The sequence below is a fragment of the Coffea arabica genome, chromosome 8c (genome assembly GCF_036785885.1).
Source record: "Coffea arabica cultivar ET-39 chromosome 8c, Coffea Arabica ET-39 HiFi, whole genome shotgun sequence".
NCBI classification, from domain to species: domain Eukaryota; kingdom Viridiplantae; phylum Streptophyta; class Magnoliopsida; order Gentianales; family Rubiaceae; genus Coffea; species Coffea arabica.
The window spans coordinates 2,783,146-2,806,226 of NC_092325.1; the positions used below are offsets into that span (position 1 = coordinate 2,783,146).

General features: G+C 37.1%; 4 protein-coding genes across 4 annotated transcripts; all 4 read right to left on the reverse strand.

Moving 5' to 3' along the window:
- Positions 1–4,919: 4,919 nt before the first annotated feature.
- Positions 4,920–6,970, reverse strand: LOC113703172 (carboxylesterase 1-like). The gene has a single exon (XM_027224449.2). It carries the CDS (start codon positions 6,153–6,155, stop codon positions 5,064–5,066), a length of 1,092 nt encoding a protein of 363 aa, XP_027080250.2. The 5' UTR covers positions 6,156–6,970; the 3' UTR covers positions 4,920–5,063.
- A 727-nt stretch (positions 6,971–7,697) lies between these two features.
- On the reverse strand, positions 7,698–9,209 carry LOC113705594 (carboxylesterase 1-like). Its single transcript, XM_027227507.2, has one exon. It carries the CDS (start codon positions 8,999–9,001, stop codon positions 7,997–7,999), a length of 1,005 nt encoding a protein of 334 aa, XP_027083308.1. The 5' UTR covers positions 9,002–9,209; the 3' UTR covers positions 7,698–7,996.
- A 2,390-nt stretch (positions 9,210–11,599) lies between these two features.
- LOC113705302 (carboxylesterase 20-like) lies at positions 11,600–13,012 on the reverse strand. The gene has a single exon (XM_027227108.2). The coding sequence runs from the start codon at positions 12,911–12,913 to the stop codon at positions 11,909–11,911; it is 1,005 nt and encodes a 334-aa protein (XP_027082909.1). The 5' UTR covers positions 12,914–13,012; the 3' UTR covers positions 11,600–11,908.
- Positions 13,013–16,399: 3,387 nt separating this feature from the next.
- On the reverse strand, positions 16,400–21,821 carry LOC113707085 (carboxylesterase 20-like). Its single transcript, XM_072063318.1, has 2 exons — positions 21,234–21,821; positions 16,400–17,397 (listed from the first exon to the last, which is right to left on the reverse strand). The coding sequence occupies exons 1-2, from the start codon at positions 21,493–21,495 to the stop codon at positions 16,661–16,663; spliced, it is 999 nt and encodes a 332-aa protein (XP_071919419.1). The 5' UTR covers positions 21,496–21,821; the 3' UTR covers positions 16,400–16,660.
- Positions 21,822–23,081: the final 1,260 nt, after the last annotated feature.

A 23,081-nucleotide genomic window follows, 5' to 3' on the forward strand; every position in this document is an offset into this window, starting at 1 on the left:
CCTTTTATTTATTGGTATTCGCATATTCCTTGATTGCAGTGCTTATGATTGTTCAATTAATTGGTTGTCTTGGATCCAGATAATTAATTGATTTGGTAATCTAATGTCAATTAGGGCATTAAATCCGTAATTGTTTAATTGTCCTGAAATAGTGACAACTGGCACGATTAGATTCGAGTCAGGGGGATACGCGGGCTAATATGAAATAACCCTGGTAGTGTGTTATTTGGTTAGAATAGGGCTCCTCTAATACGTAAGGCAATTGGGGAATTGAATTCTACGGGCGTACCTAGGATTATTTCTCAATTAGAACAGTGATTAACGGGCGTACCTTGATCACCGACACAGTAAGGAGGGGTTGACTGCCATCGCTTGTTTGGTAGTTATAACTTATTTATTGATAAATAATTGGAATTGGCTTTGCATCGATGATCAATTAGATAAACCATTGCTGAAGTTATTTCTTGGCTAGATCTTTAATTAATATTACCTTGATTTTGGTGAATTGCCATTTGATTTTTAGTTGCCTACTTTATTTTATTTTTAATTGTTTCCTTGCTTTAATTGAGTTAGGCCTTTAATTATTGTTATTCTAAATTCAGTGAATTGTGGTTTAATTTCTAGTTAGTTATTTATTTTTATTTTCTTATTTGAATTTATTTAGTTGTTGTCGTTCCTACAAATCACTCCCCTGCGTTACTCTGGATTTCTTAAGAAACAAATATACCCAATCCCTGTGGATACGACCCTACTTGCCCTGTCTACAAATTCATAATTATTTGTGAAAAGAAATAACCATTCCATTCGGGTATATCGGATCAAGCAAACTCTTCGGGAATATGGTGAATCAAGTAACCCATTGCACACCTAGAGTCCCTGCTCCAGTACTTGGAATTGGGTTTTGGTCATTTTAACTGGCAATTATGCTTAATTTTATTATTGCATAGGCTTCGACACCCTGTCAGTATACGCTGAAAATCTTTTAGGTTTTCAATATTTCATTTTGACAAATAATTTTTTTTTTTTTGGAAAATTCTGAAAAGTTGATTAAAAGTAGGAAATACCATTGCAAGCACAATAATCAGATTAAAAATGCTTAAGTATCTAAATCAGTGTTAGGGGTGTGCACCGTTGATAATTCGGAAGTCTGAATTCCGAAAATTCGGTAAATTGAACACGGTAAATTTTGATCTATTTCCTTTTTGAATTCAAAAGTTCCGAATTCAATTTCGCTCCAGATTCAATTCAAAATTAGATATTCTACCAAATTCATATTTAAAAAAACTGGTTTGGAATTTATTGAAAAAAAAAACTAATCTAGATTAGTCAGTTAGAGGTATTATACTATCACTATTATATAATTCAATGACTTACATATATTATAATGATCTAGATTAGCCTGTTTGAGATATTATACTATAATTATTATTATATAATATAATTATATATACAAAATTGAAATCAAATTAGGTAGCCGAATTCCGATTTCGATTTGTGAATTCGAAATCGAAATTCCGCTTTTAAGAATCATGGCCTCGAATTCGAACCAATTTCGCTACTTTCGAATACGAAAACTCCGAATTCCTATGTATTTTCCAAATTTATGATTTCAAATTTCCAAATTCAAATCGAAATCAGGAAAATTGAAATTTTTTGGATTTGCGCACCCCTAATTAGTGTAGCCAATCACTAATTCCATTGAAAACAAGCTGACGCTGTTCTAATCATTAAAATCAAAGGAACACAAATGTGCATTGATGTTAATATTATATACACTTTGTATTCCTAGTACAGGTGACACATAAAATCCAAATATGAGATTAAAATCAGAACCTCCAGTATAATATAATACAATTATAATTGCATGCATCAAAGAAATTTACAATCATAATATCTACCATCATAACATTATAACAACTTTCCTAAGACTTAAAAACTAATTTGACGAAGAAAAAGAGTAAATTACAAGTACAAACATTAGTTAAAACGGAGGAAAAAAAGGACCTTTTGGGCCAATGATTGAGCCTAAGATTTATCTTATTACACATATAGAAAGAGTTAAGATTTCTACTCCACATGAGACACGTGGCAGCATTAGGGGAGGGAGAAAATTTTTCTTCCCTTTATGTCCTGAAAATGTTGATTACTTCTTTTTTTTCGGTACAAAAAATGTTGATTACTTCTCCAAACAGTATATCACTGTTGAGGTCATTTTTTTATATGAAATTACTATCTTGCCCAAATAAGAATAACTAGTCCCAAAACAGTAACTATCAGTTGAGGGCTATTTTTGACTTTTCGTGAATAGTCTTTTGCTTTCTTTCTCGGTATTTCCCGTCTCTTCCCCTCTTTTCTCAGACGAAAGAAAGCGGTAGTTGCCATCAGTTCTGCTGTGGTTCTCCGTTGTCTCTGTGTTGTGATTTGTGAAAGACAAGAAGTCAAAAAGTCAAATAAAAAATGGATGTTGACCCACGTGGCAGGAAGACAAAACACTCCCTTTCTAGTTCATTTTAGCCCATCATCTTTTGTTTCCTTCTTCCTTTCTCTCTCTCTCTTTCCCGTTTCTTTATTTCTCCTTTCTTTTCTTTCTAGTTCAGACGGAGGAGTGTTTGAATAGCAGGTTTTTCTAAATAATATTTCGCTTCTATTATAGATATATTTTTAATTTATATTTTTATATTTTTAACTATTTTTTTATCTCACATACATTATATCCCAAAAAATGTTACAGTAATTATTACAAATAACATTTCAAATAATACTCTATTCAAACAAACATCTTCCACCAGTAGCGAACTGTTTAGAAGTGTTTTTGACTTTTTCCCTATCATTCTTGTATCAGAAGATGCAGCCTCCAACTGTCTTGGGCCTGAATTTGATGTTTTGTACATACGGGCTTTTTCTTTGGCTGATTGGGCAATAGACTGATGCATTCATTTCTTACCTTTTTTATTGAAAAAAAAAGGATAAAAAAAAAGGAAAAGGCAAAAATCATCCACTGGTTCTCGCTCCTTTTCCCTCTTCTCCTTCGCTTTCCTTCAGTAATTAACCAAGAAAGACGTTCACAAATTTCAATCGATGTCCCAAAGATCACAACCTTCGATTTATTTGCACTACAAAAACCAGAATGATTGAAATGAGATGATTATGGTGAAAACACCCATCACCTCTTGTGACTTTGTGAGTTCCTAGCCATTGAATTTGCTTCTTTGTTGTTTTATATTGACTACATATTGGTTGTTTGGTTCCTAACGCTTGTTGCCATTTTGTAGAAAAACGTTGGGAGATTTTCGGACTCTCAAGTTGGCTTAGCACTGATTTTCGATTTTTGGAGTCTACTAGGTGAAACCAAAGCTATAAGTGGGAAATCATAGGTGCAAAGTATCTACTTTCATTTCCCTTTGAATGACTCCTATCCTGATCTCCCAAACAATACATCTGGAGGTCATTAATTTTAATACCCATTCTTGTCCCTCATACCCATTTACCTGACACCCCCAAAATTTGCTTCCCAACTAATCCCTATTACAACCCTAAATTTAAGTTGAACCGTGTGTTGCTTGATGCGAGAGCAGGCATGTAACAACTTTAACCCTGATTCAATCGTGCAATCAAAATTGACCTTCACGTGATCACAATTTAGATCGCCATGAGTTTGTCATATTTTGTTGAGTTTGACACTAGTGCAAGGTTCATTCTAACCCTGATTGAATTGCATTACGATCGAGGCCTACATCATCTTGTAGATGGAACCTATATTTTCATATTAGGATCGGGTATCGATTCAGCCAAACTCAAGAATCAGAAGTCGATGGATTCACTGGGCTCAATGGATTCTTGCACAAGATTGTTATGTGTTCTTAGTAGTGTTTCTTTGCAATTGATCGAAACCAAACCCCTCCTCGGGAGGATAGATGGAGCGATTCGAGTGAGATTCAACTTTCGATTCACTAGTGGGGGATCCGGGCGATTAGAGGACCAACGTGCCCAGGTAGCATTATATCACCATCCAGTTGACCTCTTCAAGATTTAAACACATTACTTGTTGCCCTCTCAAAGAAAAAAAAAAGAAAGAAACTGTGGAATGTTGTAGGTCCTCCTATTAATAGACAAGCATCATATACATTTGATACATTCACAACCACCTACCATACGTGAATTGACTCCCAACCTCAGATCCCAACTTAGGCTCCTCTTTTTTTTGTTTTTTTTTTGTCAACAGGGGTGTCCGAGTCAATCCTTATGGGGCGCGACTAACCCCCTTCGAGCACGTTAACAACGGGACTCGAACCCTGGACAAGCCAGAAATGTCGCCATACCCTAAGGAGAAGGAGCGAACCGTTCGACCTATCTCGTGGAGCAGAAGACCAACCACGTAAAGTGGCAAGTTTGTGGGAAGCAGGGATTGAATCCCTGACCTCCAGCATCACCAAGGATGGTAATGACCATTGAACCAAATGGCCAGTGGCCCAACTTAGGCACCTCAAATAAGAGAATTGAATATCTTGAACTGTTTAGTATACAATGATGGAAGTAGAGACAGCTCGAACCTGATCCAAATTTAGACCTAATATCTGAAATTAATGTCTCAAAACCAGTCTAAGTCAACGTGATTGTTTCTTGCTTCCTTCTACCTAGACGTAGAAGACAAACCATACTAGTAAAGAAATGACTATTCAAACTTGAAAGATAGATACGAAATCTTAAGAAGAAAGACAGTTGATAAGAAAATTAGGTTGACGATCGATTGAGGAATTCTAAAAGATCAGCATAACAGGAAAAAACGAAATCCCAGTATTCAAATTACCACGCATGCAATTAGAATGATTTTGGGACAAGAAAAGGAAAGTCCAAATTTTACTAAATCAAAAGTCTGGTAAACAATCAACGCAAATAGTACCAAAGATTGAAAGCTGTACCAAACCAAAAACAAAAAAAAAAAAAAAAAAAAAAAAAAAAAAGGGTAGTCGTAGTAGTAGTAATGCCATTTGACAAGATTTGCTCAGCTGCTGAACTTTTTTGTAGAATTCTGCAAGATAATTTGTCCATAAATGCAAACACTTTCAAGAAGTGGTGGCTGATTTCACAAGCTCTTTAATTCGCAAGACTAGTTCTTTAGCCTTGTCGGGATATCCAAACTCATACCCATGACATCCTCCCTCGTCAAACTTACCTGTCGCAGATACACCACACTCTTCTAATTTCTTCCAAAGCTCAATCTGACGGTCGACCAACGGATCACCATCACAGCCAGTGACCAAAACCTTCCACCTCAGAGCTTTGACCTGATCAAATTGGCCTGACTTAATCTCCGCTGTTGGATTGCAATACTCATGATCGCGGTCAACGCCGATTGGCAAGCTCAGATCCCACATCAGATCACATACCGTCAACGGTATGACCATGTTTTTGGCAAGCCTCAACTCTGACTCAGTCCTTTCGGTCCCACCAAAGAATGGCTGATGCAATATCAACCCTTTGATCTGCAGAGGCCCGAGATCGTCAACACATGCAGCTGCATGGAGGCCAACGTGATAAGCTATGTTACCACCAGCACTGGTGCCCATCAAGAAAGCCTTAGAAAAGTCAGCATACTTTTCCAGCCATTCATCCTTGGATTTCTTGATCCAATGCAATGCTTCAAAGCAATCTTCGTAGGCTGCAGGCAGCCGGTGCTCCGGAGCAAGACGGTACTCGACGGAGACAACTACAGCCGGAATTTCTGTAACAATCGGAGTGTACAAAGCATCAAAACTAGATGAATTCACGCTACATAAAATGAAGCCTCCACCATGGACATAAATAATCAGGGGCAATTTTTTGGCAGGAGAGGAATCAAATGCTTCCCGGGGGACGAATATCCGAGCCCAAGTGCCCTTCGATTGGTTTATGTCCAAGTCCTTCGAAAGATGAAAAGGGTTGCTAGGATCGGACGAGGCAGGGGTGCCCGGAAGTTGAGCCAGGCGTGTGATGGAGCCATCAGGGTTTTTGGCCATTCCCAGGTAGCCATAGGGGTTTTCATTGGGATCAACTGGCTGCTGAACTTGATCTGGCATGATGATTTTGTTAGACAAAGGTTTCGTGGATAGAAGGTATTTTTGGAGGCAGTAGAGTCTTGATAGTTTCTCTCGGGCTACGAATTTGTGGTACAACATGTAGTAGTTAACTTTGAAGATCAATCAATAAGACAATAACTCCGTCAGAAAAAAAAAAAAAAAAAGTCAATAACTGCAAAGTGCCAACAACTCCTTTGTTTTTTTTTTATTTTTTTATTTGACCGAGGAGTACAACAATGTTGGCAACTTCTTCAACTTGAGACAGGAGACGGTCAATTTTGGCAATTGAATTTCGATTAGTACTAATTAGACTCAGGAGGGCTCTTAAGAAGCCCAAAAGTTGAAAAAGAAGTAAAATCTGGGAGGGATCCAACTTATACGTTCAAGGTGATTTTGGAACGCCCCCGGGTAGCACAGGAGGAGATTTTAGAAGCAGAAATTTTGGGAGTTGTTACCCCCAGGGATGATTTCTTCTTAAGGGGGTTTGTCACTCCTTATCCCTATAATAATAAAGTTTGTGTAGGTATTAACTTTGTTTGTTTTCAAATTTATCTTTATATCTATTATCCATTTTTGTTATCCTTTAATCATTATTTTATCCATTAATCGTTATCCCTATTATCAACTGAAACACAAATCCTATCCAAGCAAAATTACCTCCCTTCAATTCTCGCATTCTCCCTTATCAATGCATTTTTTACTTCCAATTGTACATATCTGTAAAATACACTTTTTATCACATATTACATAAAATAGTTACGCTTATTTGTATTATTTTTGTAATTCTTTTAATTAAAAATATTTTTTGGCAAGATGCACACGCAACAAGTGTGCCTTGACAGCTAGTAACTAATAATGATGAATAAAGTAATAGTTTATTAGTTTGCCAATTTTTTGGACGATTTTCTCTGTCTTCCAAACATCCAAGTAAACTGGCACAACAATTTGAGTTCAATTTTTATTATAAACTCCACCCAAAATATTGTTGCATGATTATATTTCAGTTGTATAAAATTGAAAAGACACGATGAAAATATAGGACATGGATATTATTATTGACATAGAAAATCATCCAACAGACATATTACTCTTCATTTAGATGTAATTAGACTTTATTTTTTCCACTCAAAATGCTTGTTGATGCACCTTTACTTTCCAGTAAAGTTGCAACCTCCCTGTTCGAGTATAGATGAAATGTAGAAAATGGAATTTTACAAAAGAAAAAAACAGCTAACGAACGAAAAAGATGGGAAAAAATTTAGGCATCATGAAAGGCAATATTAGTACTTTTTTTTTTGGAAAGTGAAAAGTTTTGAATTAAAGGACCTCTTGCTTACCATTTTTTCCATTTTATCACCCAACTCAATCCCTCTCGAGTACTTGTAGTATAAGTTTTGTATAACTGATGCAACTATCATCCTGTTACACTACCATACAAAGCAAAGACCTAATTGTATTATTATCTACACAGTATTTGAAAACAGAAGGGCAGAGACAAAGAGAGAAGAAATGTATGGAAAGTTAATTTTTTACGTAAGGAAAATCCTATTACCCAAAAATTATCACTCATGTAACTAGATGACAATTTTGGGACAAGAAAAGTAAAAATATTACTACATCAAAAGTCCAGCTCACTTGATATAATCAAAAGTAGTCCATATATTAACCCCTGCAATATTTATTATTACATCAAACAGTATTGTGACACGGGCATTAATCTTTTTTTTTTTTAATCTTGGTAATAAACTGGGCTTTTATCCAATGACTGCATCAATACAATACAGTATCATTGCATCGTAATGCATACAAATGAAATTAGCTACTAAGCCACCAAATAGAAAAGCAAGTTCTACCATACCAGCGTACTAGCTTTGCTTAGCTGAATTTTTTGGCCTTTGACCTGTTGTAAGATCAAAATAGCTTCCCAAGCACGTACTTTTTCAAGAAGTGGTGGTAGATTCTACGAGGTCCTTAATGGTAATGGCCAGTTCTTTAGCCTTGGAGGGATCTCCAAACTCATACCCATGACATCCTCCCTCATCAAACTTACCTGCTACCGGTACACCATTCTCTTCTAATTTCTTCCAAAGCTCAATCTGGCGGTCTATTAACAGATCACCGTCACAGCCAGTGACCAAAATCTTCCACCCCAGAGATTTGACCTGATCAAATTGGTCTGGCTTAATCTTCGCCATTGGATTGCAATACTCATGATCGCGGTCAACGCCGATTGGCAAGCTCAGATCCCACAACAGATCAGTTAATGTCAACGGTACAACCCTGTCCTTGGCGAGCCTCAACTCTGATTCAGTCCTCTCGATCCCACCAAAGTATGGCTGATGCAATATCAAACCTTTGATCTGCAGAGGCAGGAGTTCGTCAACACACGCAGCTACATGGAGGCCAACATGATAAGCTATGTTACCACCAGCGCTACTGCCCATCAAGAAAGCCTTAGACAAGTCAGCATGTTTTTCCAGCCATTCATCGTTGGAGTTTTTGATGATCCAATGCAAGGCTTCGAAGCAATCTTCATAAGCTGCAGGAAGTCGGTGCTCCGGAGCAAGACGGTACTCGACGGAGACTACGACAGCCGGAATTTCAGTCACAATTGGAGTGTACAAAGCATCAAAACTGGCTGTATTTACACTACACGCGACGAAGCCTCCGGCATGAAAATAAATAATGAGGGGCAATTTTTGTTTAGGGGAGGAATCATCATCATCAAACGCTTTCCGCGGAACGAATATTCGAGCCCAGGTGCCCTTCGATTGGTTTATGTCCAAGTCCTTTGAAAGATGAAAAGGGCTGCTAGGATCGGACGAGGCAGGTGTGCTCGGTGGTTGAAACAGGCGTGTGATTGAGCCATCGGGATTTTTTGCCAATCCCATGTAGCCATAGGGGTTTTCATTAGGATCAACTGGCTGCTGAACTTGATCTGACATGATGGTTTTCTTGGACAGATGTTTTGTGGGTAGGAAAGGATAGAAGGTATATTTGTAGAGGCAGCAGAGTCTTGATAGTTTTCTCTCTGGCTGCGTTGGCTGATAGGATTTGTAGTTTAGACGATTAGTATACGTGTTTGCCTCACACTCTCAATACACAAGAACGCCGTTCTATCCTATGTTTTTCGAACCGGACCGGATAGCGACTCGACCGAGGCCAGGGATCAGGGGTCAATGGGTTCGACCGGGGGTCGATAGGGATCAAACCGGATGACGTCATAAATAAAAATTATTTAAAAATTAAAATATTATATATATAATATTTAATAATATGTTGATATTAATAAAGGTATATTCATATATATTTGATGTTTCAAATATATTTAATATGAAAATACAAAGAAATTAGAACAATCAAGTAGCAATTTATATTATTTAATAAATATTAATAAGTTTAGAATTAAAAGTATGAATTAAATTGAAAAATAACATCAAATTTTAGGATAATATTTATAAAATATCAAATATTTGAGGTATATCAATAAGTTTTAATAATTTAGGGGGTCAAAACATAATATTAAAAAGTTTGAATTTTTTTTAAAAAAAACACTGTTGAACCGGAAAATCGGTTTTTTCCGGTCAAACCCGGTCAAAATCGGTTTTTGACCGACTTTGACCGAGTTTTAAATTCCCGGTTTTTTAGTATGGCTCGGGCCGACTATCTGACCGATTTTCGATTCGACCGGTCGGTCCGGTCCGAATTTCAAAACAGAGGTTCTATCTGCTAATTTGTTGTACAACATGTAGCAATTGATTGAACTTTGAAGATCAGTCAATAAGTGCTAAGTACCAACAACTCCTTTGTTTTTTTATTATTTTTTTATTTGACCGAGGAGTGGAATAATAGTTTTCATTTTTCAAACTTCCCGGGAAGATTAAAATATTGACCACTTCTTCAACTTGACACGAGAGACCGTCAAATTTGGCGATTGAATTTCGATTATTATTAATGAGACCGAGGAGGGTTCTTAATAGGACTGCAAACGAATCGAGCCGCTCGAGTCAAGCTCGAGTCGAGCTCGATATTAATCGAGCTCGAGCCGGCTCGAATCAAACTCGAGCTCGAACTCGAGTTCAGAATATTAAACTCGTTAGTATATATATATATATTTTTTTTATTTAATAATAAAATTATGTATATTATATATATTTTTTATTTTTTATTTTCATAGTAAAATTACGTATATATCCTTAATATTTTATTATTTATTAAGAAAAAATATTATTTTATTTATTTTTTAAAAATAAAATAATTATTTTTTTTTCGAGCTCGAGCTCGAAAATTGCTGGCTCATCCAGCTCGAGCTCGAGTTTGGTAAAATTTAGTCAAGATTCGACTCGATTAACTCAAAACTCGACTCGACTCGTTTGCAGCTCTAGTTCTTAAGAAGCCCAAAAGTTGAAAAAGAAGTAAAATCTGGGAGGGTTCCAACTTATAAGTTGAAGGTGGTTTGGAACGTCCCCGGGTAGCACAGAAGGAGATTTTGGGAGCAGATATTTTGGGAGTTGTTACCCCTAGGGGTGATTTCTTCTTAAGGGGGTTTGTCATTTCTTATCTCTACAATAACAAAGTTTGTGTAGGCATTAACTTTGTTTATTTTCAAATTTATTTTTATCTCTATTATTTTTCTAATGATTAGCTTCTCCATTAATCATTATTTCTATTATCAACTGAAACACAAATTTTATCCAATCAAAATTACCTCCCTTCAATTCTCACATTCTCCCTTACTAATGCGTTTTTTACTTCCAATTGTACATATTTCTGTATAATACACTTTTTATCACATATTACATAAAATAGTTACGCTCATTTGCACTATTTTTGTAATTCTTTCAATTTAAAATATTTTTTGACAAATTGCACACGCATTAAGTGTGCCTCGATAACTAGTAGTAACTAATAATGATGAATAAAGGGATACTTTATTAGTTTGACAATTTTTTGGACGATTTTCTCTATCTTCCAAACATCCAAGTAAACTGGCACAACAATTTGAGTTCAATTTTTATTACAAACTCCACCCAAAATATTCTTGTTTATTGGTACATCAGGTAAAATGCGGTGAAGTTGACCTCTATTGTTGCATAATTATATTTCAGTTGTATAAAATTGAAAAGACAAGATGAAAAATATAGGACATGTATATTATTATTGACATAGAAAATCATTCAACAGATATATTACTTTTCATTTAGATGTGATTAGACTTTACTTTTTCCACTCAACATGCCAGTAGATGCACCTCTACTTTCCATAAAGTTGCAACCTCCCTGTTCTAGTACAGATGAAATGTAGAAAATGGAACTTTACAAAAGGAAAAAACAGCTAAGGAACGAAAAGATGGGAAAAAATTTAGGTAACATGAAAGGCAATACTAGTAAGTTTTTTTTTTTTCGATAAGTGCAAAGTTCTGAATTCAAGGACCTCTTACTTATTATTCTTTTTCACTTTATCAGCCAACCCAATTCTCAATGAATACTAGCAGTATAAGTTTTGTACTCCGTATAACTGATACAACTATCACCCTGTTACACTACCATACAAATCCAAGACCTTAATTGTATTATTATCTCTTTGAAAACAGAAGGGCACAGACAATTTTATCACTCATGTAACTAGATGACAATTTTGGGACAAGAAAAGTCCAAATATTACTACATCAAAAGTCCAGTTCACTCGATATAATCAAAAGTAGTCCATACTGCACACAAATGAAATTAGCTAGTAAGCCACCAAACAGAAAAGCTAGTTCTACCATACCAGCGCACTAGCTTTGCTTAGCTGAACTTTTTGGCTTTTGACCTGTTGTAAGATCAAAATAGCTTCCCAAAGCACATACTTTTTCAAGAAGTGGTGGTAGATTCAACAAGGTCTTTAATAACAATGGCTAGTTCTTTAGCCTTTGTGGGATCTCCAAGCTCATACCCATGACATCCTCCCTCAGCAAACTTGCCTGTCACCGATACACCTTTCTCTTCTAATTTCTTCCAAAGCTCAATCTGCCGATCTATCAACAGATCACCGTCAAAGCCAGTGACCAAAATCTTCCACCCCAGAGATTTGACCTGATCAAATTGGTCTGGCTTAATCTTCGCCATTGGGTTGCAATACTCATGATCGCGGTCAACGCCGATTGGCAAGCTCAGATCCCACATCAGATCAGTTAACGTCAACGGTACAACCCTGTCGTTGGCGAGCCTCAACTCTGACTCAGTCCTCTCGATCCCACCAAAGAATGGCTGATGCAATATCAACCCTTTGATCTGCAGAGGCAGGAGATCGTCAACACATGCAGCTACTTGGAGGCCAACATGATAAGCAATGTTACCACCAGCACTACTGCCCATCAAGAAAGCCTTAGAAAAATCAGCATGTTTTTCCAACCATTCGTCGTTGGAGTTTTTGATGATCCAATGCAAGGCTTCGAAGCAATCTTCATAAGCTGCAGGAAGTCGGTGCTCCGGAGCAAGACGGTACTCGACGGAGACAACTACAGCCGGAATTTCAGTAACGATTGGAGTGTACAAAGCATCAAATATGGCTGTATTTACAGTACACGCGACGAAGCCTCCAGCATGAAAATAGATAATGAGGGGCAATTTTTGTTTAGGGGAGGAATCATCATCATCAAACGCTTTCCGAGGAACGAATATTCGAGCCCAGGTGCCCTTCGATTGGTTTATGTCCAAGTCCTTTGAAAGATGAAAAGGGTTGCTGGGATCGGACGAGGCAGGTGTGCTCGGTGGTTGAAACAGGCGTGTGATTGAGCCATCGGGATTTTTTGCTATTCCCAGGTAGCCATAGGGGTTTTCATTAGGATCAACTGGCTGCTGAACTTGATCTGACATGATGGTTTTCTTGGACAGATGTTTTGTAGATAGTAGAAAGCAAGATAATTGTAGAGTTTATGAGGTATTTGTAGAGCCTGCTTGCCAGCTAGTTTGACGGTTACTCTCGTTGCTCTCGATAATGACTTGTATTATATGGGATTAACGTTCCTATGACATAATCTATCCTAACCTAGGAGACGGAAGTCGATGGAAGTAGAAATTTTATTAGAGAAAATCACTTAAGGCAGTCACATACAGTAATAATTTGATGAAAGGTAAAAATTAAACCCATGATTTCCCAACATCATCAAAATTTAAGTGCATGACAGTGATCACCAGGCAAAGGGCTGGTAGCGACCTTTCTCACTTCACAAGAACGCTAATTTATTATATAACCGTTTGGTTGACTTCTGATGGAGAAATCGATTAAAAACCGGCTGATTTACTCCTAGTGCTGTAACTTAAATTTTGCTGTCTGCATTCGATGAGTTTTGATCCAACAAAATTTTGGGATTTTCACTGTGACTTGTGGGACATTGGGGATTCGGCCCCATTGGTGGAGTAGTTGGAATATTAATAACAGCTAATTACTCCTTTGTTTCTAGTGGTTCGATTTGAACGAAGAGCTAAACAATAGCTTTCAAACTTCCGTGGAAGGTGAAATGTTGACCAATTCTTGAACTTAGACTGGAGACTATCATTTTTTTTTTGGGTAACGCTGACACTTGTATAATCTATTCTAACCTATTTCAGAGGAAGGGAGAGCCTGACCGACGAAGTTTCATCGAAGGAAGCCACTTGCAATAACCTACTCTAACCTATTCTAAACGGGATTTCGTCGAGGGAAGCCATTTGAAGGTGATAACCATAATTAAATGACAAATATACGATAAGAGAGGCAAGAGTTGACTCCTATTTCCACCAAAACTAAAGTCTTAGTGGTGATCGGCAGCTTTCAACAACTAGGGGTGTGCAAAATCAAAATATTCCGATTTGCCGACCGAATTCGAATTGAATTCGGAAATTCAAATTCAATAATTTGGAATGAAAATCTGATTTCGATTTCGATTTTGAATTATGAATTCGAAATCGGAGTTTCGTTTTCGAATTGGTCGAATTCGGTAACGAGATTTTTCAAATCGGAAAATTCCGATTTCGAATTCACAATTCAAAATCGAAATCGGAATTCAGAATTTCTATTTCGATTTCAAATATGTTTTTCATATATATATATATAATATATAATATAACATTTATATTATAATAATAATTTTTATATTCATGAATTCGGTGAAATCGGAATTCCTATTTCGATTTCAATTTTGTTTTCACACACATATATATATTATAATATTTTATATATATATGTAATATAATATTTATATAATAATAATAATTTTTATATTCATGAATTTGGTGGAATTGAAATTTACCGAATTTCGAATTGGATTCGAAACGAATTCAAATTTGAAATTGGTGAATTCAAAATCGAAATCGATCAAAAATTCTGATACAAAAATTCTGAAAAATTTCGATTTGAAAGTTCCGAATTACCGATTTCGATTTCGATTCACACCCCTACCAACAACCTCTCAACCCAAGCGGTTGTTGGCTACTATCGTATTTCGTTGGTAGTCGAATCCGATCCTTCCATCTATGATTGGACTGAGGAGGGTTCAAGCCCAGAACTTGAGGAAAAAGTAAAATTTGGGGGCAGTTCTTCTATCTTCCAAGTTCAAGTTTCAAGATTCAATCTACTTGGGAGATCCTCTGGGGCCACTAAAGAGATTTTGGGATCTGCTGTTTCGGGGTTGTTACCCACCCCAGCCCCCTGGTTGTTTTCTTCTTAAAGGGCCTTTGTCGCACGTTATAAACCAAACAAAGAAACAAAAATTACAGGGAAAATTACTGTCTTAGTCCTAATGTACAGCCCTCCGTAGTTTTAGTTCTTAAAATTTTGAAAAAAAAAAAATTTGATCCCTAATGTTTAATATATGTATAGTTTTGGTACCTAAAGTTTGGGCAAGAACATATCTGGTTCTCAATGTATCCAATTTAAAGCAGATTGATTTATGACAATTGATAAATTTTTACTGACATAATTTAGTCATTAGCAATCATGAGTCCATTAAATTGAATTCTAAAATAAGGGTAAATTACACTAACTTGAATTTTAAAATAAGGGTAAATTACACTGACTTCCTCTCTAGTTTCTGCAAAAGTTACACACCTCCCTTCTTGATTTTAAGATAACAGGGATCTCACCTCTAAATCACTATATAATGTTAATTACTTCCCTTACTGTTAACCAGATAATGAAAGTCAATTTGTATTGCCATTAATATCCTCCCACATCCCAAAATGCCCTAGGTTGACATTTTTTTATTATTTTCTACAAAATTGAAAAATCTGATTGCAAGATCTTTTTTCTTTAGCTCTTATGGTAGTATGAAACACATCCTAGGATTTTGTAGAAAATATCCAATTTAGATCCAACAGAATTGGAGGCTTCAACCGCTGATATAAATCTCAGGCTCATTCACTAGGCTAAAAGGCCTATATTTCCCTTTCCATTTTGATATCTACCATTTGTAATGTAGTTATTATACTCGACTCGACCTGACAGTTGAATTGGTCAACTTGATGAATCAGCCACCTAACCGACTGGGTTAGTAATTAGATTGGATAATGGAAGATCCCATTGATTAGTTAATGATGCAGTGGGGGTTGCTGGAACTTGAATCCAAGACTAGTCGGTCCATGTCTTTCTTTTCGAATAGGAAATAGTTCAACCAAAAAAATCTCACAAACCCAACAATGATTGGACTATCGGTTCGACCACTAATTCAATTATTTATTTTTTTTAATAACTCAAACTTTTCATTTTAATTTCATCATCATTTTTCTTGCTATAGTATTTCCTTTTTATAATAGATTTTTAGAATTTTTGAAAAACATTATTTGTCAAAATTTGCTTATCACTTTTGATGAACGATCAATACTCCGCAGCCAAGGTAGGTGGAACAATTGAGTCGGCGACCGCGACTGCAACTGCCATGGCAAATCAGGTCCCAACCCTGATTAAGCCATTAGGATTAAGGCCTATGTCACTTAATTCGTGGATGGATCAATTCCATTCATGGTAGATTTCCTGTATATGAAGACATTCCAAGGTTTATGCGGTGGTAGACCTGGCGGTCCATCCTGTATAGGTTTTCGGTGGTTGTGAGCAATTGAAACATGGCCAGGTAACATCAGGTCACCATCCAGTTGAACTCTATATGTTGGCCTCCGGCCAAAAGAAAAAGAATGATACGCATGATGTTGTAGGCAAGCAAACTTGTGTAGAAAAGTTTGACCCTGGCATCTGAAATCAATAATGTCTGAAAAACCAGTGTTAGAGGAGATTAACCCGACTCTTCAAAACTTCCAGTAGATTTGTAGTTACCCAACTCAACAAAAACAGATGAGTTACCAGACCAGAGGGTTGAGGTGCATGAGACATCGGATTAAAATTTACTTCCATAATACAGATTTAGAAGTTTGATACAGATATAACCTGGGTTTAAACCTGACTACTTCAATAAACCCGGGTCTAATCTATTGCATGGTTATTATCGTGTGACAATGGTTTAAACCCAGGTCTAACCTGTTGTAATTGTAAACCTGAAAGTTTTTGAAGGAAATAAAGAACACAGAACCACTGACCAAATTTTGAGAGTAACCTGTTGTATGATCAGAACAATATCCCAAGCACAAACTTTTTCAAGAAGTGGTGGCAGATTCTACGAGGTCCTTAATGGTAATGGCCAGTTCTTTAGCCTTGGCGGGATCTAGAGCCTCGTACCCATGACTTCCTCCCTCGTCAAACTTACCTGTTACTGATACACCGTTCTCTTCTGATTTCTTCCAGAGCTCAATCTGACGGTCTCTCAACGGATCACCATCAAAGTCAGTGACCAAAATCTTCCACCCTAGAGCTTTAACCTGATCAAATTGGTCTGATGTAATGAACGCCAATGGATTGCAATACCTATGATCACGGTCAAAGCCAATTGGCAAGCTTAGATCCCACATCAGATCACATACTGTCAACGGTATGACCATGTCCTTGGCCAATTTCAACTCAGATTCAGTCAGCTCGGTCCCACCGAAGAATGGATGATGCAATATCAACCCTTTGATCCGCAGAGGCAGGAGATCATCCATACATGCAGCTGCACTTAAGCCAACATGATAGGCTATGTTACCACCAGCATTGGTGCCCATCAAGAAAGCCTTAGAAAAGTCAGCATATTTTTCCATCCATTCATCGTTTGATGATTTAATCCAACGCAAGGCTTCAAAGCAATCTTCGTAAGCTGCCGGAAGCCGGTGCTCCGGAGCAAGACGATACTCAACAGAGACGACGACAGCCGGGATTTCAGTAACAATTGGAGTGTACAAAGCATCAAACATGGCTGTATTTACACTGAATACAACGAAGCCTCCCCCATGAAAGTTGTCAACAGGTATCTTGGGAGGAAAACATCTAGTCACACTATTATGAGTGACCAACTAGTATTTATAGGAGTACAAACCTAACAGACTATTTACAAGAATACCCTTACTAATTTATTATCTATAAGAATACTAATATTCTCCTAACACTCCCCCTCAAGTTGGAGCATATATATCATAAGCACCCAACTTGTTACAAATATATTTCACCCTAGAGCCCCCTAAACTCTTAGTAAATACATCAGCCAATTGATCTACAGACGGTACATGAGATGTCTTGATGACCCCGTCAAGCAATTTCTCTCGAATGAAATGACAATCAACTTCAATATGTTTTGTCCTTTCATGAAACACTGGATTAGACGCAATATGAACAGCCGCCTGATTATCACACACTAAATTCATAGGCTGTTTATGTTCAAACCCAAGTTCCAGTAACATGCTCTTCACCCAAACCAACTCACACACAGTGTGAGCCATAGCGCGGTATTCAGATTCTGCACTTGATCTGGATACAACTGTTTGCTTCTTACTCTTCCACGACACTAAATTACCACCAACAAACACACAATATCCTGTAGTCGATCTTCGATCTGAGGCAGAACCAGCCCAATCTGCATCACTATATCCTTCAATATCATTGTGTCCATGATTTTGATACAGCAACCCTTTTCCAGGAGCATTTTTAAGATACCTGAGAATCCGTATAACAGCATCCCAATGACTAGTACGAGGGGTATCAAGAAATTGACTCACAACACTCACTGCAAACGAAATGTCAGGTCTCGTTACAGTGAGATAATTTAATTTACCCACAAGTCTTCGATATTGCTTAGGATCATCAAGTAATGCACCTTGATCTCCTGCTAATTTCACATTGGGATCCATAGGAGTATCCACAGGTCGGCAACCTAACATCCCAACTTCACTCAACATATCGAGTACATATTTTCTTTGACATAAATAAATCCCATATTTAGACCGAGCTACCTCAATACCCAGAAAATACTGTAGATGACCTAAATCCTTTGTCTGAAAGTTTGCCTGCAGATTGGATTTAAGTTTCTGAATCCCCACAACATCATCACCTGTAATCACAATGTCATCCACATAAACAACTAATAAAATTTTACCAGCATTAGAATGCCGATAAAATACAGAGTGATCTACTCCACATCTTGTCAGACCGAACTCCATGACAACACTACTAAACCGGCCAAACCAAGCCCTCGGGGACTGTTTCAATCCATATAAGGATTTTTTCAAACGACAAACCAACCGCGGATTCTCCCCCTGAACAACAAATCCAGGAGGTTGTTCCATATATACCTCTTCTTCCAAATCTCCATGCAGAAATGCATTTTTCACATCCAACTGATGCAATGGCCAATTATAAGTTGCTGCCAAAGAGATAAGAAGACGGACAGGGGTAATCTTTGCAACAGGAGAAAATGTTTCTAAATAGTCTACTCCATACACCTGAGTAAATCCTCTAACTACCAACCGAGCCTTCAATCTATCAATAGAACCATTAGGCTGCACTTTTATAGTGTACACCCATTTACAACCAACAACAGGCTTACCTGAAGGACGAGGGACAAGATCCCAAGTACCATTTTGTTCCAAAGCAGACATCTCTTCTTGCATAGCTAATCTCCAACCAGGATGATTAAGAGCATAGGTAATAGACTTAGGAATAGAGATAGAATCAAGAGAAGCAACAAAAGAAGAATATGACATAGAGAGACGAGAATAAGAAACAAAATTAGAAATAGGATGGGAAGTACAATGTCTCTTACCTTTGCGTAAAGCAATAGGAAGATCTAACTCAGAGGAGGGCGTCATACCTGGATTTGAAGATTGAGAGTTAATTGGTGAAGTGCGTGGCATATCAGGAACTTTTTCAACCATGGAACGACGAGAGTAAACTTGAAGATGAGGACGAGATAATCGAGCTATGGAATCTGGTGGACTAGACAACTCAGGTAATAAAGGGGAAGGGACTGGTAAAACAGGAGAGGAAAAAGAGGGACACTGGTCTAATTCACAAGACATACTTTGCTTGATAAAATACGGAGTGGATTCAAAGAAAGTAACATCAGCACAAGTAAAAAATCGATTTAAAACTGGACTGTAACATCTATACCCTTTTTGCGCTCGTGTATATCCTAAGAAAATACACTTAATAGCACGAGAATCTAATTTATCCACCCCGGGAGCAAGCTGATGAACAAAGCACACACATCCAAAAATACGAGGAGGCAATTTAAACACAGATTCATGAGGAAAAAGAATGGAGTGAGGTAATTGACCTCCAAGAATATTAGATGGCATGCGATTAATTAAATAACATGCAGTTAGAATTGCATCACTCCAAAATTGTTTGGGCACATTCATGTGCAACAATAGTGTTCGAGCAATTTCGATTAAATGCCCAATTTTTCTTTCAGCAACTCCATTCTGTTGTGGAGTGTGAGGACAAGAGGACTGATGAATAATACCAGACTTAGTCATAAAGGTATTAAAAGGAGTGGAAAAATATTCTTTCGCATTATCACTGCGAAGTATACGTACAGGCACACCAAATTGATTCTTTATTTCTGTAACAAATGCACAAAAAATGGAATATAATTCTGAACGATCTTTCATTAAATAAAGCCATGTAACTCTGGAAAAATCATCAACAAAGACTACAAAATATTTAAAACCTAACTTTGAAGTGACTCGACTAGGACCCCAAACATCAGAATGAACTAACAAAAAAGGTTCAGAAACCCGTTTATTGACTCTAGGAGCAAAAGAAACACGATGATGCTTTCCTAACTGACAAGACTCACATTCTAACGAAGATAATTGATTCAAAGTAGGAACCAACTTTTTCAAATTTTGTAAAGACGGATGACCTAAACGACAGTGAATTTCAAGAGGAGAAACAGTAGCAGGACATGCTATCGGACCATTGAAGTTGAGAAAATAAAGACCATTATGCTCATGCCCTCCACCAATCATCCTCTTTGTCTTCAAATCCTGAATGACAACAGAATCAGGAGAAAAAGTAACTGTACACTGTAGAAATTTAGTGAGCTTACTAACAGACATTAGATTAAATGGCAAATTGGGTACGTAAAGAACAGAAGACAGCGGAAGTGATGGATTAATTTCTACAGTGCCTAGTCCTTTAACTTTAGTAGTAGATCCATCAGCTAAAGTAACATGAGAAAAGGGAGTTGACTCTTGAAAATTAGAAAAAATTTTAGAGGTACCTGACATATGATCAGTAGCCCCGGAATCAATAATCCATGGGTCATTACCTTTTTGTGCTAAAGAAGCAGAGGGAAGAGATGCGTGATTTGTAGCTTGGTACTGTAGGAATTTAACATAATCTTCCTCAGATATAGTAACAGTTTTCTGGGACCCATGTGTTGAAGAACTTGATTCAACTTGGTCAGTGATAACCGTATTAACAAACCTTTCAACCATAGCGAATAGCACGTCAAACGAAAGAACGGGTCAAAACTTGAGACAAACGCGTGAACAGTAACGGCATGAACAGTACTACGTGAACAGTATCGGCGTGAACAGTGCCGTGAACAGTATACGTGAACAGTGCCGCTATGAACAGTGCGGCGTGAACAGTGATTTGCTAGATGTTTTACCCTAACCCTAGGACTTTTGCTCTGATACCATGTCAACAGGTATCTTGGGAGGAAAACATCTAGTCACACTATTATGAGTGACCAACTAGTATTTATAGGAGTACAAACCTAACAGACTATTTACAAGAATACCCTTACTAATTTATTATCTATAAGAATACTAATATTCTCCTAACAAAAGTAAACAATGAGAGGCAATTTTGTGGTAGGGAAGGAATCAAATGCTGCTCGGGGGATGAATATTCGAGCCCAAGTGCCCTTAGATTGGTTAACGTCCGCGTCCTTTGATACTTGAAAAGGATTGCTAGGATCGGATGAGGCAGGGGTGCCAGGGGTTTGAGCTTGAGACAGGCGTGTGATAGAGCCATCGGGATTTTTGGTCATTCCCAGGTAGCCATAGGGGTCTTCATTAGGATCAATTGGCCGTGGAAATTGATCTGACATGATTGATCTCTTGGACAAGCAACTGTGGATAGAAAATAATGGCAGAGTCCATGAGGTATTTGTAGAGCCTTGCTAGTTTTATCTCTTGCTGCATTTGATAATGGACTTGTTGCAGTCGCGTACGTGACTACCTCACTTGAGTGATCACCTCACCATGAAACGATCTCTCTCCCCACCTCAAACCTCGTCAAACTTGCCATCCAGTTGAATTCTGCTATAGAATTTCATCAACAATGTGCGACTAGAATATTCTTTAATTTTGCTGTCTGGATACAATGACATTCGATCCAATGAAGAATATGATGTTGTAAACATTTTCATGCGACTTGTGGGATTTGGCTCCATTCTCTAATTTGTTTTTCCTTTCCTTTGAACGAGGAGTTAAAGAATAGTTGTGAACATTTCATGAAAGATGAAATCATTGACCAGTTCTTGAACTTAGATAGGAGACACAACGTTTGGATAACTATTTTTACGAGTTTTTGTAGAAAAATATATAGTAGCGATTTAATATATGTGAGATAAATATTTGATGTATGTGATTGAAAAATATGTTAATGAAAAACGTAAAAGTTATTTGGAGAAAAATTGCAATCCAAACATGATTAAATTTGGCAATGAATTCTTCTATCGAAATTATGAGACTGAGTAGGGCTCTTACCTTACTCTTATTAAGTAAAATCTAGTGTCAGTTCCAACTTCAAAGTTCTACTCCTATAATCCAAATTATTGCATGTCCGTTTGACAATATTAAAGCCAGAAAGGACCGCTGATCCAGATTCCAGCACAACCAAATTACATCAGGTCAATTTAATCCAATTATCAGAATAATTATAATCTCCAAAAAGAATATTCCTTGTATTTGTATTATCAGGTAAAATGCTTTGCAGTTGACTTTTCTTGTTGCGTAAACATACTTCAGTTATATAAATTTGAAAAAGGAAATAAATGATATTGTTCATTTTTTTTCTTAAATGTGAGAGTTCATTTCCTCCACTCAACTAAAGCTCAGTCATTGAAATTCAGGCACCATCCAGTGAAGTTCCAACTCCTCCCCTCCAGAGTAGACGTGATGTGGAAAAAGAAATTTATAACAAAGAACAAAAAGGATGGTAAAGGTTAGGCAATTTGGAGGCTCAATTGTGTTAAAATCTGCTTAAGAAAAGGAAAATAAAATTAGGGGAAGTTAATTTTTTAAGCCAGAAATAGATAGTTACCAGTAATGATGACATTTAGGGTTTATTCTTCTCACTTCATGCAAATGGTGTACTCATAATATTATATTTCAGCTTCTTTATAGATGAAATAATTCATTCTTATATGATTTTGTAGCAAAACCGCAGATTATCTGCATGAGAGTTTTGGTAATTGGTACTCTGCTCTAAGAATTGATAAATCCATAATTGTCTGTTTACTAAGCATGAGGAGCTCTTACTTATTAATTGGTGCCAATGTCAATTAATTGAGGAACTCTTAAGCAAAGAGTTCATGAATCCAAAATCCATGCATCACTAGTAGCTCAACTTTAATTAAATTTACATTTCATCATTCTCTCCCCCCTCCCCCCCCCCCCCCCTCCCTTTGGA

Coding starts and splice junctions, on each gene's coding strand:
- LOC113703172 (XM_027224449.2), bottom strand. CDS start 6,155: ATGTTGTACCACAAATTCGTAGCCCGAGAGAAACTATCAAGACTCTAC.
- LOC113705594 (XM_027227507.2), bottom strand. CDS start 9,001: ATGTCAGATCAAGTTCAGCAGCCAGTTGATCCTAATGAAAACCCCTAT.
- LOC113705302 (XM_027227108.2), bottom strand. CDS start 12,913: ATGTCAGATCAAGTTCAGCAGCCAGTTGATCCTAATGAAAACCCCTAT.
- LOC113707085 (XM_072063318.1), bottom strand. CDS start 21,495: ATGTCAGATCAATTTCCACGGCCAATTGATCCTAATGAAGACCCCTAT. Junction 17,398..21,233: donor AAAATTGCCTCTCATTGTTT/ACTTTTGTTAGG, acceptor TACCTGTTGACA/ACTTTCATGGGGGAGGCTTC.